General features: G+C 46.5%; 2 protein-coding genes across 2 annotated transcripts in view; one reads left to right on the top strand and one right to left on the bottom strand.

Moving 5' to 3' along the window:
- LOC119975578 overlaps window positions 1-13,676 on the bottom strand; it is an 84,407-nt gene that overhangs the window by 30,729 nt on the left and 40,002 nt on the right. The gene's annotated exons all lie outside the window — the stretch shown is intronic.
- On the top strand, window positions 6,549-10,291 carry LOC119976700 (zinc finger protein 2-like). Its single transcript, XM_038817412.1, has one exon. It carries the CDS (start codon window positions 7,242-7,244, stop codon window positions 7,998-8,000), a length of 759 nt encoding a protein of 252 aa, XP_038673340.1. The 5' UTR covers window positions 6,549-7,241; the 3' UTR covers window positions 8,001-10,291.

The following is a 13,676-nucleotide window of genomic DNA, read 5'->3' as shown; positions in this document are numbered from 1 at the left end:
TGGTGGTCATCAAGTCCGGGGAAAAGAACCGGATGGTCGTAGATTACAGCGAAACCATAAACCAGTACACGCAACTCGATGCGTACCCCCTTCCCCGGATTGCAGACATGGTTAACCAGATCGCACACTACCGGGTGTTCTCCATGGTGGATCTGAAGTCTGCATACCACCAGCTCCCAATCCACCCGGACGACCGCCACTACACGGCTTTTGAGGCAGACGTCCGCCTTTTCCACTTCTTCCGGGTCCCCTTTGGCGTCATGAATGGGGTCTCGGTTTTCCAAAGAACAATGGACCGAATGATGGACCAGTACAGGCTGCGGGCCACATTTCCATACTTGGACAATGTCACCATCTGCGGACACAACCAGCAGGACCACGATGCCAACCTCCGCAGATTTCTCCAAACCGCCCAAACCCTTCACCTCACTTACAACAAGGAGAAATGCGTTTTCCGCACAACCAGACTAGACATCCACGGCTACGTCGTGGAAAACGGGATTCTAAGACCCGATCCCAACCGTATGCGCCCCCTCCTGCAACTCCCACTGCCCCAAAGCCCAGAAAAGGTGCCTCAGGTTCTTTTCATATTACGCCCAGTGGGTCCCCAACTATGCGGACAAAGCCCGCCCACTAATCAAGGCCACCATCTTCCCACTGGCAACTGAGGCCCGTCAGACCTTCAGCTGCATCAAGGCGGACATCGCCAAAGCCGCGGTGGACGGGTCTGTCCCCTTCCAGGTGGAGAGCAACGCATCAGAGGTTGCTCTTGCCACTACCCTCAATCAAGCAGGCAGACGGGTAGCGTTTTTTGCGCGCACCCTCACCACCTCCGAAATTCGGCATTCCTCAGTGGAAAAGGGGGCCCAAGCCATCGTGATAGCCGTACGGCACTGGAGGCACTACCTCGCTGGTAGGAGGTTTACCCTCGTCACCGACCAACGATCGGTAGCCTTCATGTTCGATAATACGCAGCGGGGCAAAAACAAGAACAATAAGATCTTGAGGTGGAGGATCAAACTCTCCACCCATAATTACGATATAGTATATCGTCCTGGGAAACTCAATGAACCGCCAGATGCCTTGTCCAGCGGCACATGCGCCAGCGCGCAAGATAACCAACTACGTGCTATCCACGATGACCACTGCCACCCGGGGATCACCCGACTTCTCCACTACATCATGGCCCACAACCTGCCCTACCTCACCGAGAAGGCCAGAGCTATGACCAGGGACTGCCAAATCTGTACAGTATCTGTTATCGACCAGATAAGGCCCACCTCGTAAAGGCATCCCGGCCCTTTGAGCGCCTCAGTATCGATTTCAAAGGGCTCCTCCCCTCCAACAACCGCAATACAGATTTTCTCAACAATATCCATGAGTTCTCCCGCTTCCCCTTTGTGATCCCGTGCCCCGACATGACCACGGCCACCGTCATTAAAACCCTACATAGTGTCTTCACTCTGTTTGATTTCCTCAATTATGTCCACAGTGACCGTGGCTCATCGTTCATGAGCGATGAACTGCATCAGTATCTGCTCAGTAAGGGCATCGCCTCGAGCAGAAGTTATAACCCCAGGGGAATAGGCGGGTGGAGAGGGAGAACGCGATGGTCTGGAAGACCGTCCTACTGGCCCTACAAAGAACAAAGAAAAGAACAAAGAAAATTACAGCACAGGAACAGGCCCTTCGGCCCTCCGAGCCTGCGCCGATCCAGATCCTTTATCTAAACCTGTCTCCTATTTTCCAAGGTCTACTTCTCTCTGTTCCCGGCCGTTCATATACCTGTCTAGATGCCTCTTAAATGATGCTACCGTGCCCGCCTCTACCACCTCCGTTGGTAAAGCGTTCCAGGCACCCACCACCCTCTGCGTAAAAAACTTTCCACGCACATCTCCCTTAAACTTTCCCCCTCTCACCTTGAAATCGTGACCCCTTGTAACTGACACCCCCACTCTTGAAAAAAGCTTGTTGCTATCCACCCTGTCCATACCTCTCATAATTTTGTAGACCTCAATCAGGTCCCCCCCTCAACCTCCGTCTTTCCAATGAAAACAATCCTAATCTACTCAACCTTTCTTCATCGCTAGCTCCCTCCATACCAGGCAACATCCTGGTGAACCTCCTCTGCACCCTCTCCAAAGCATCCACATCCTTCTGGTAATGTGGCGACCAGAACTGCATGCAGTATTCCAAATGTGGCCTAACTAAAGTCCTATACAACTGTAACATGACCTGCCGACTCTTGTACTCAATACCCCGTCCGATGAAGGCAAGCATGCTGTATGCCTTCTTGACCACTCTATCAACCTGCGTTGCCACCTTCAGGGTACAATGGACCTGAACTCCCAGATCTCTCTGTACATCAATTTTCCCCAGGACCCTTCCATTGACCATATAGTCCACTCTTGAATTTGATCTTCCAAAATGCATCACCTCGCATTTGCCTGGATTGAACTCCATCTGCCATTTCTCTGCCCAACTCTCTAATCTATCTATATTTTGTTGTATTCTCTGACAGTCCTCCTCGCTATCTGCAACTCCACCAATCTTAGTATCATCTGCAAACTTGCTAATCAGACCACCTATACCTTCCTCCAGGTCATTTATGTAGATCACAAACAACAGTGGTCCGAGCACGGATCCCTGTGGAACACCACTAGTCACCCTTCTCCATTTGGAGACACTCCCTTCCACCACTACTCCCTGTCTCCTGTTACCCAGCCAGTTCTTTATTCATCTAGCTAGTACACCCTGAACCCCATACGACTTCACTTTTTCCATCAATCTGCCATGGGAAACCTTATCAAACGGCTTACTAAAGTCCATGTATATGACATCTACAGCCCTACCCTCATCAATTAACTTTGTCACTTCCTCAAAGAATTCTATTAGGTTTGTAAGACATGACCTTCCCTGCACAAAACCATGCTGCCTATCACAGATAAGTCTATTTTCTTCCATATGTGAATAGATCCTATCCCTCAATATCTTCTCCAACAGTTTGCCTACCACTGACGTCAAGCTCACAGGTCTATAATTCCCTGGATTTTCCCTGCTACCCTTCTTAAACAAAGGGACAACATTAGCAATTCTCCAGTCCTCCAGGACCTCACCCTTGCTCAAGGATGCTGCAAAGATATCTGTTAAGGCCCCAGCTATTTCGACCCTCGCTTCCCTCAGTAACCTGGGATAGATCCCATCCGGTCCTGGGGACTTGTCCACCTTAATGTCTTTTAGAATACGCCAAATTTCCCCCTTCCGTATGACAACTTGACCTAGAGTATTTAAACATCCATCCCTAGCCTCAACATCCATCTTGTCCCTCTCCTTTGTGAATACCGATGCAAAGTACTCATTACGAATCTCACCCAGTTCCTCTGAGTCCACGCATAAATTCCCTCTTTTGTCTTTGAGTGAGCCAATCCTTTCTCTAGTTACCCTCTTGCTCCTTATATACGAATAAAAAGCTTTGGGATTTTCCTTAACCCTGTTAGCCAAAGATATTTCATGACCCCTTTTAGCTCTCTTTAGTGCGCGTTTGAGATTCGTCCTACTTTCTCAATATTCCTCCAAAGCTTCATCAGTTTTGAGTTGCCTCGATCTTATGAATGCTTCCTTTTTCATCTTAGCTAGTCTCACAATTTCACCCATCATCCATGGTTCCCTAATCTTGCCATTTCTGTCTCTCATTTTCACAGGAACATGTCTGTCCTGCACTCTAATCAACCTTTCCTTAAAAGACTCCCACATTTCAAATGTGGATTTACCCTTAAACAGCTGCTCCCAATCCACATTCCTTAGCTCCTGCCGAATTTTATTATACTCTGCCTTTCCCCAATTTAGCACTCTTCCTTTCGGACCACTCTTGCCCTTGTCCATGAGTATTCTAAACTTACGGAATTGTGATCGCTATTCCCAAAGTAATCACCGACTGAAACGGTCTAGGAATCTCCCAGTTCCTCACTGGCAGGAGGTCCTCCCTGATGCGCTGCACTCTCTTAGGTCCTTACTTTGAACGGCCACAAATGAGACCCCTCATGACTGCCTATTTGTTTTCCCCAGGAGATCCACCTCAGGGGCCTCGCTTCCGTCCTGGCTGAAGACACCGGGGCCCGTCCTGCTCAGAAAGCACGTCAGGAGCCATAAGTCCGACCCCCTGGTAGAGAGGGTCCAGATCCTACACTCCAACTCCCAGTACGCATACATCAAACACTCCGATGGCCGACAGGATACGGTCTCCCTCCGGGACCTGGCACCCGGCGGTTCCACCGCCACCCTATCACGCCCAACCTACCATGACCAGCGCCCGGCCCCTGTATGGCTCCCGCACCCCCTCCCACGCGCCATTCCCCCTTCACCGATCCACAGGAATGAAGCTCTAGAAGAGAAGCTCCCAGAGTCCACGTCTGTACCCGCACCAGTGCCCTCACTACCGATGCCAGCACGGACGCGTTCAACACCCGGACCAGCAACAATGCCAGAGCTTCGGCGATCACAGTGCACAATCCATGCACCGGACCGGCTGAACTTATGAACCCATCACCCCTGCCGGACTTCATTTTTTTAACAGGGGGTGAATGTGTTGAATGTATTACATTAATAATCCACCATTTGTATCTGTGCTATGCTGTTGCCCTTGTGGGCTCCACCTATGGGCCATTGTTTGGTATTATCCATGAGGTAACATGTTGGGGCCTGTATGGGCTCCGCCCATGGCTCCTCCCCTTCAAGGGAGGTATAAAGAGCAGTCGACCTGTAGGCGGCTCTCAGTGTTAGATCAGTTGCAGGCAGGCACTGTTCTAGTTGATTAAAGCCACAGTTTATTTCAACTCTTGTCTCGATTGAATTGATGGTCACATCAGACTTGTGGCACTTTTTCCTCTTCAGTTGTACGCAGAGAATCTGCTGCAATGGTGAATCTTCCCACCGCCATCACTCTGGTTCCTCCCAAGGGTCAATCACTGCTTTTCAATTTGATTCTGACTCTTGGCCTCGTGCTTCCTCACATTCCAACTCCCGAACACTGGGCGCTAACTCCCTCTGCGCGCGGCAGAACTACACCTCCCATCAGGCACCGGGGGCTGGGTCTCCCCATATCCATACTGCCGCTCCTCACTGCGCAGGCTCCGGGCCCACATGCAACATGAATAATGTCATTCCGACGGGTGAAAGTCAGTCTAGAAAGCATCGGCGCAGAACTAGGCGGAGCACAGAGCCAGCGAGGCCCCACTGCCTCCTACGTGACTGGCTACGCAGAATGGTTGACATGCACATTATGGGTGGGACAACAGATTGCTCTCTACTTGATTGACTGCGAGAGCCGTCAATCAGAGAGCTGAGCTGTTTGATTGGCTGTGTGTTGGATATTGAGGGTGTTTATTGGAAGCATTTCCCTTCTGATTTACAGGCTGAGTTTTGTTGATGGGTCATTGCTGAATATGAGGTGAGGTGTAATTATCTGGGAAGTTTGTTTCAAATACTAGCTTTCGGAGTACTGCTCCTTCCTCGGAGCAGTGCTCCGAATGCTAGTGTTTGAAACAAACCTGTTGGACTATAACCTGGTGTTGTCAGACTTCTTACTGTGCTCACCCCAGTCCAACGCCGGCATCTCCACATCATATCTGGGAGGGGCAGAGGGATGAAACGTATTTTTATGTCTTTAAAGATTTTACCTGAAGGCCTTGGCCCCTGGGAGGGGCAGAGACACATTTAGTTAAATGTCTTCTGTCAAGATTTTACCTGAAGGCCTCGGCCTTTCCCAAAAGGCTGGGCTTGGATTTGATTGTTTAGCCCAGTGCTGTGTCTGAGAGCTGAATTGGGGATGTGCAGTCTGCGTGAGTGCAGTGTATCTAATTTCCCAGGATAAACCAGAACCCTTCAATCAGCTGCACTGGAGCAATATTTTCCTTCGCTTTTTGCACTTCCTGCCCAGTATATTTTCTTTAAATAATTGGGAAAATCAAGGGAAAAGTTTCAAAATCTTCATTGAATTAACATTTCTCCTGAGTGTTTTATTTATATTAAACACATATTCTTAAGGGTAAAATTGGTTTTCACCAGCGCATCGCAAGTTCACAGTGAATTGAAAGCCCATTTTACATGCCTGTCTTGTTTCCATTGCCCTCTTGGTGCCTGGGAAAATGGGGGTCTGGGTGGAGGAAATAAAGTAGCCACATTGTCTGTTGCTAGAAACAGACAGTGTGTGACAATCAAGTGAGCGAAAAGAAAGGACTTGTAAGTGATTCCCCACACAGGGCAAAGCAGACTGGTATTCACTGTAGAACAGGAGAGGCTGGTTTAGCACAGGGCTAAATCACTGGCTTTGAAAGCAGACCAAGGCAGGCCAGCAGCACGGTTCAATTCCTGTACCATTCTCCCTGAACAGACGGCAGAATGTGGCGACTCAGGGCTTTTCACAGTTACTTCATTTGAAGCCTACTTGTGACAATAAGTGATTTTCATTTCATTTTTTCATTTCATTCTTAACTGAGGAGTCAGAGTTAAAGGAAATCATGTTTTGTTTTTGTTTTACAGAAGGATTGGTACTGTACCACCAAAGAGAATACAGAGAGGATAGACACCACAGATAGATTCTGACCATCACCCAAGGCCTAACTGCAGAATTAGATGGATGATAAACCATTCAAGAGTGAGGTGTGTGACCAAACCTGCGTACAGTCGTCAGTGCTCGCGAATGACCAACTCATATACGCAGGTGAAAAGTTTTTCATGTGCAAAGAATGTGGCAAATCATTCTCAAAGTCATGGAATCTCCGCATCCACCATCGCATTCACACAGGGGAGAAACCATTCTCGTGTGAACTGTGCAATAAATCATTCTCGGTGCCATCAACCCTCCGTGCACACCAACGCATTCACACAGGAGAATAACAATTCCCTTGCAACGTGTGCAGCAAATCATTCTCACAACTGACGAGCCTCCGTGCACACCAACACATTCACACAGGGGAGACATCATTCTCCTGTGAGTTATGTTGCAAATCATTGTCCATATCAATACAACTCCTCATTCACCGTCTTCACACAGGGTAGAAACCATTCACCTGCAAAGTATGTAACAAATCGTTCTCGGATACATCGATTCTCCACAAACATCAAGCATTCACCCAGGCGAGAAACCATTCATATGCAAAGTGTGCAACAAATCATTCTCTGAGTCATCGCACCTCTGCAGACAGCAACATATTCACACTGGGGAGAAACCATTCACGTGTGATATGTGTGACACATCCTTCTTGCTTTCGTCAACTCTGCGGGAGCACCAACGCATTCACACTGGGGAGAAACCATTCACGTGCAAGGTGCGTGAGAAGTCATTCTTGTGGTTAATGAATCTCCGTTCACACCAAAGCATTCACACAGGGGAGCAAACAACCAAGTATGAGGTGTGTGATAAATCCTTCACACAGTTAAGGATTCTCCAGCGACATCAGGCAATCCACACAGGAGAGAAATACTTCAAGTGTGAGGTTTGCAGTAAAACTTTTGTGAGGTCTTTCAGCCTCCTGATACACCAGAGAATTCACACAGGGGAGAAACCCTTCAAATGTGAGGTTTGCAATAAAGCTTATACGGCATCTTGGAGCCTCCTGAAACACCAAAGGAATCACACCGGGGAACAACCCTTCAGATGTGATGTTTGTGAGATGGCTTTCCCTCAATCCTCTGATCTCCTGAGGCATCAGAGGATTCACACAGGGGTGAAGCCCTTTAAGTGTGAGATGTGTGACCAATCCTTCACACGGCCATCAACACTTGTGCAACACCAACGCATTCATACTCGTGAGAAACCATTCACATGTGAGGTATGTAAAAAATCCTTCACACAATCATCAACACTTGTGCAACACCGACGCATTCATACTGGTGAGAAACCGTTCAAGTGCGTGGTGTGTGACAAAGCCTTCACAAAGTGTCCTGGTTCATCAGACAGTCCACACAGAGGAGAAACTATTCATGTGCAAGGTAGTATATGATGAATCTTTCACGGAATCAGCGACCCTCCACGCACACCAATGCATTCACACAGGGGAGACACCATTTACGTGCAAAGTGTATGACAAATCATTCATATGGTCTTCAGCCCTCCGTGTACACCAATGCATACACACCAGGAAGAAACCATTCGCATGAAGGATGTGTGAGAAATCATTCTCCTTGACATCGAATCTCCAGAGATACCAGTGAATTCACACAGAAGAAACTGCAAGTGTGAGGTGTGTGAAAAATTGTTCTTTGAGCCAATGTACCTCTTGCTCCATCAGAGGAATCACACAATGAAATAACCCTTAGTGTGAGATTGACAATAAAGCTTCAGTGAAGGAAGCCATTTAGGAGTGAGGCGTCTTGATGAGACTGTCTCACAACTTATCTCCTGGTTCATCAACAGTCACACAGGGGAGAAACCTTAATGGTCTGAGTTCTGTAATAAAGCCATCACACAGTGATCGGACCTCCTGAAACGTCAGTGTACCAATACTGGAGACAAACCCTTCCAGTGTGATGTTATTTCACCCACTCTTCCTCTTTCTCCAAACACCAACATCTCTACATGACTTGAAGCTGGCTCACCTACTTTCCTGACACTGAGAGTTGTCTGTGTTGTTTACCTTTTAGTGCTCATACAGGGTAGCTGTCCTTCCAAAGCACTGTCTGTCTCAGCAGTGTCTGACCCACTGTTCAGGAATTGAGTTGGATGCGTGAAGATCGGTCGTCAACTGCACCTAGAATTCCTTCTGACGGGCTGTTTTAGGGCTGAGACATTGATCTTTCTCTTGGACATTTGGGTCTTGTGATGACTTGCTGCTGGGTGGATATTCATCACCGATAAAAATATCGATGATCTGTCCAGTAGGTATCATACCCCACATGGATTGAGTGATGCAGACATCCCTTCGAACTTTGATTTGTTTTAGACTTTCCAGAGCAACCTCCAATATGGTACACGCTGCCAGACAAATCCAAGAAAAATATCAAGAACAACACCAGGGACTCTTCATTATTTTCATCGATGTGACAAAAGCATCTGACTCAGTAAAACACGAGGTTCTGTGGACGGTGCTCCAAAGGTCTGGATGTCCAAGAAACATCATTCCAATCCTGCAATTGCTTCATGATGATATGACTGTAACTGTCTTGAGTGGGATATCTGAAACAGAAGTCTTCAAAATCCAGACTGGTGTCAAATAAGGCTGTGTGATAGCTCCCTTTCTATTTACAATATGCCTGGGAATAACTATTCACCTCATCAAAGTTCAAATGCCTTCTGGTGTGAGTACTAAATACCATCTCAATGGTATTCCTTTTTAATTATTCAGAAAAAATTATTTAATAAAGTGGTTGAAACCAATACTGAACAGAAAGGAAAGAATGTCATGAACTGCATTGTGGGTTTCTAACACACAAAGAAATTGCCAAATTTGCCTATGCAAACATCTACCTGCCCACAAATTGTACATACTTAATGCTCTGGAATGGTCCGGGTTCCTTATGAGTCAGTCACCACCTTGGCAAAGCTAAACTGACTACCACAGATACACATGGTCTACAGTTTGTAGATGACTGCAGTGTCGTTGTCCACTCTGTAACATATCTCGATCTCTTCCATTCTGCATGTGTTTGTATGAAGGAAACAAGCTCCATCCTGTGCCACTAACGTTCGGTGTCATTTCTGACCATCAGAATTGGGAGCCAGACCAAAGCAGAGATTTTAAAGAAACTTTGTGATGAATGTAGGAAATATATTTTATATTTTGTTTCAGTAATGTTATTAAAAACTATACACAGTATGTCTGCTAAAGCTGTGATTAATGAATCATCAAAGTGAGCAAAGCATTGATTTTAACTATTTACTTGGTAACAGAGAGATGGCTAATGGGATATTGTTTATGTTTTTGGAGATTCCCTGTGGTGCAGATAATTAATGAGGGATCATGTTTTGTCCGAGCTAAACAGGTCATGGGACATCTTGGTGGGATACAGATGATGTAATTAATGGAAGGAGCCAGGTCTGCTGTAGTTTTGCCTTGGGCTTTGAGTCTGACAAGACAGAAGGATTTTCAGGTTGTTCCTGAAAAGGTCTCTCCAAAGATCTGCACAGAGAACAGCAAGTAACCTTGATTGTTAACTTTATTTATGAGTGGATTTTGAACTCTATTGGGTTGCTTGGTTGGAATATATATAGTGGTAGGTGTAGATAGTAAGCTAACGTTTTTATTTTTATTTTAGAACTGTTTAACTGTAAATTTTAAAATGATTTATTTGATGTTAATGTGGTTAATTCTGTGTTTAAATTAAAGTTTGTATTAGCATAAAATAAAGTATTGGTTAGAATCATCACTCCTGGGGTGAAGTATCCTTTCCTCATAGTTTTACAAATAGCAAAATGTTTGGGGTTCTCGTCTGGTTTTCTAACAAAAATTGGGGCTTGGTCCGGTATCCTAACATAATTCATATGTTTTAGAATATAACTTTTAGTTTCAGGAATTATTGTATTAACAGCCTATAAATGGAAGCATATCTTTGAGAAACTGGTAATGGTTCTGATGTAAATTTAATTTGAACAAGCTTGGGGTTGGTTACTGTAAAAAGCTAACCTATGTTTCTCTTACATGATGAAGGGTAGCGGTGTGAAAGTATTAAATGTTGGAAGGTCAACTTAAGTTTGAAATGGAGCCAAAAGATCTACATACAGTTCAATAAATTATTTAAACGATGTTGAGTTTCTAGATTAAAGAAACTGAGTGAATTTGGGAGTTTCTTCTTGCACCTCATGAGTCTGGAGAGGGGACAATTGTATCCATTAGCATTGTTAATTATTCATATGGGTTACGGAATCAAAGACTTTGGTAGAAGGTTATTTTATTTAATTTAGCTTCGTGTTTGCTCTCCCTGTGTCTGCATGGGTTTCACCCAAAGATGTGCAGGTTAGCTGGATTGGCCACACTAAATTGCCCCTTAATTGGAAAACAATATTTGGGTCCTCTAAATTTAAAAAAAAGCTTTGTGTTTGCTCGCAAGAGGCAATTGCAGTTTTGCTTCAGTGTAGATGGCACCTCATTGGATTGAGAGAGCCAACGGGAGATGATTGTTCATCAGGCCTGCACTTTTTTAATACAATATTTTTATTCACTTCCTTTTTCACGTTTATCATATTTACAACAACAAACAATTAACAAAAGCAACAAATACAATGGCAATCCCCGAGCCAACAATCCCCTCATCCGACCCACCCTCAAACAGCTCCCAACATTTTGAATACAAATCACCAATGAAAAAGAATCATCATTAATTTATACATTCCACCCCGCCGCCCCCCCCCCCCCCCCCCCCCCCCCCCCCCCCCCCCCCCCATGTTCGATATCATCCAATTCATGAAAATGCATGACGGACAAGGCCCATGAGTTATAGAACGCTTCCATCCTCCCCCTCAGCTGGAACTTTACTTTCTTCTTTTTTATTTTATAAATTTAGAGTACCCAATTAAATTTTTCCAATTAAGGGGCAATTTAGCATGATCAATCCACCTAGCCTGCACATGTTTTGGGCTGTGGGGCGAAACCCACGCAAATACGGGGAGAATGTGAAAACTCAGCACGGACAGTGACCCAGAGCCAGGATCGAACCTGGGACCTCAGTGCCGTGAGGCAGCAGGGTTAACCCACTGTGCCACCGTGCTGCCCGTGGAACTTCACTTTCTCAAGCAGGTCCACCCGCTACGGCGAGGCACAGGGCGGAGAAGTCAACCTCCACCCCACAGAATCCGCCTTCAGCCAATTAGCAAAGTGAAGGCTAAGATATCTGCCTCTGCACACACTTCCAACCCCGGCAGATCCGACACCCCAAATATGGCTTCTAGATGGCCTGATTCGAGTCTCACGTGCACCACCTTTGAGATTACCTGAAAGACCCCCCCTCCAATACCCCTCCTGTTTTAGGCAGGACCAAAACATATGAACGTGATTTGTGCCCCCCACCCTGCAACCCTCCAATAGTGTTCACAAAAATCCTCCACCCCCTCAAAAAGTCTGCTCATCCTCACCCTTGTGAGGTGCGCCCTATACTGTATACCATCTTCAACTGTATCAGCCCCAACCTTGCGCACAAAGTTGACGCATCCACCCTCCGTAGCACCACACACCACAACCGCTCCTCCATGCCCTCCTCTAACTCTTCCTCCCACTTTGTCTTAATCCCATCAGTGATACCTTTTCTTCTCCCAGAATAACCCCATAAATCACTGACACCACCCCTTTCTCCAATCCCCCTGTCGTCAATATCTTTTCTAACAGTGTGGGGGCAGGTGCCATCGGAAAGCTCTGTATCTCCTCCTTGGCAAAATTTTGGACCTGCATATACCTAAACATCTCCCCCTGCCCCTACCCACATTCCACTCCCTCCCCCCCCACCCCCGCCGCAGCTTCTCCAACTTCTCAAACCGTCCTCCCAGAAACAAATCCTTTAATACCCTAACTCCCATCTCCGAAAATTCCCAACCCACCTCCCTGGTTCAAATCGATAATTCCCTTGACCCCGCTAATAAGAAAAGATATTGACGGCGGGGGGATTGGAGAAAGGAGTAGTGTCAGCGATTTATGGGATTATTCTGGAAGAAGAAAAGGTATCAATGGATGGGATTAAGGCAAAGTGGGAGGAAGTATTGGGGGAGGGCATGGAGGAGGGGTTGTGATGTGAGGTGCTACGGAGGGTGGATGTGTCAACTTCATGCACGGGTTTGGGCCTGATACAGTTGACCCCGCCCACAACCCAAAGTGCCTCCAGATCTTGAGCATTGCCACTACCACCGGACTCCCTGAGTATTTCCCTGGGGCCATCAGGAGTGGCACTGTTGCCAATGCCCTCAACCCCGATCCCCTGAATAGACTCTCCTCCATTCTAACCCACTGGGAGTACCCCCTCTAACCCAGTCCCGTACTTTCTCAGCATTCGCCACCCAGCAATAACACTATAAATTTGGGAGACCAACCCCCCTGACTGCCGTCCTCTCTCCAACAGCACCTTCTTAATCCTAGCCATCTTACCCCCTCCAAATAAATAATGTAATCATCTTTTCTACTTCCTTAAAAAAGCCTTTGATAAAAAGATCGGCCGGCACTGAAAAATGAACAAAAACTATGGCAATACATTTATCTTAATTGCTTGCACCCAACCTGTCAGCGATAATTTAAAAAAAAAATTTTGTGTACCCAATTATTTTTTTTTTCCAATTAAGGGGCAATTTAACCCGGCCAATCCACCTACCTTGCACATCTTTGGGTTGTGGGGGCGAAACCCACGCAAACACAGGGAGAATGTACAAATTCCACACGGACAGTGACCCAGAGCCGGGATCGAACCTGGGACCTCGGCGCCATGAAGCAGCAGTGCTAACCCACTGCACCACTGTGCTGCCCCTGTCAGCGTTAATAATAATAAAAATAATAATCTTTATTGTCACAAGTAGGCTTACATTAACACTGAAGCAATGAAGTTACTGTGAAAATCCCCTAATTGCCACACTCCAGCTCCTATTCAGGTACACTGAGGGAGAATTTAGAATGTCCAATTCCCCCAGCAGTACGTCTTTCGGGACTTGTGGGAGGAAATCCATGCAGACACGGGGAGAACATGCAGACTCCACATAGACAGTGACC

This window comes from Scyliorhinus canicula, chromosome 13 (assembly GCF_902713615.1).
Source record: "Scyliorhinus canicula chromosome 13, sScyCan1.1, whole genome shotgun sequence".
Taxonomy (NCBI): Eukaryota; Metazoa; Chordata; class Chondrichthyes; order Carcharhiniformes; family Scyliorhinidae; genus Scyliorhinus; species Scyliorhinus canicula.
Note: the sequence above shows the minus strand (reverse complement) of the source record. Positions and strands in the feature narration are given on the sequence as shown.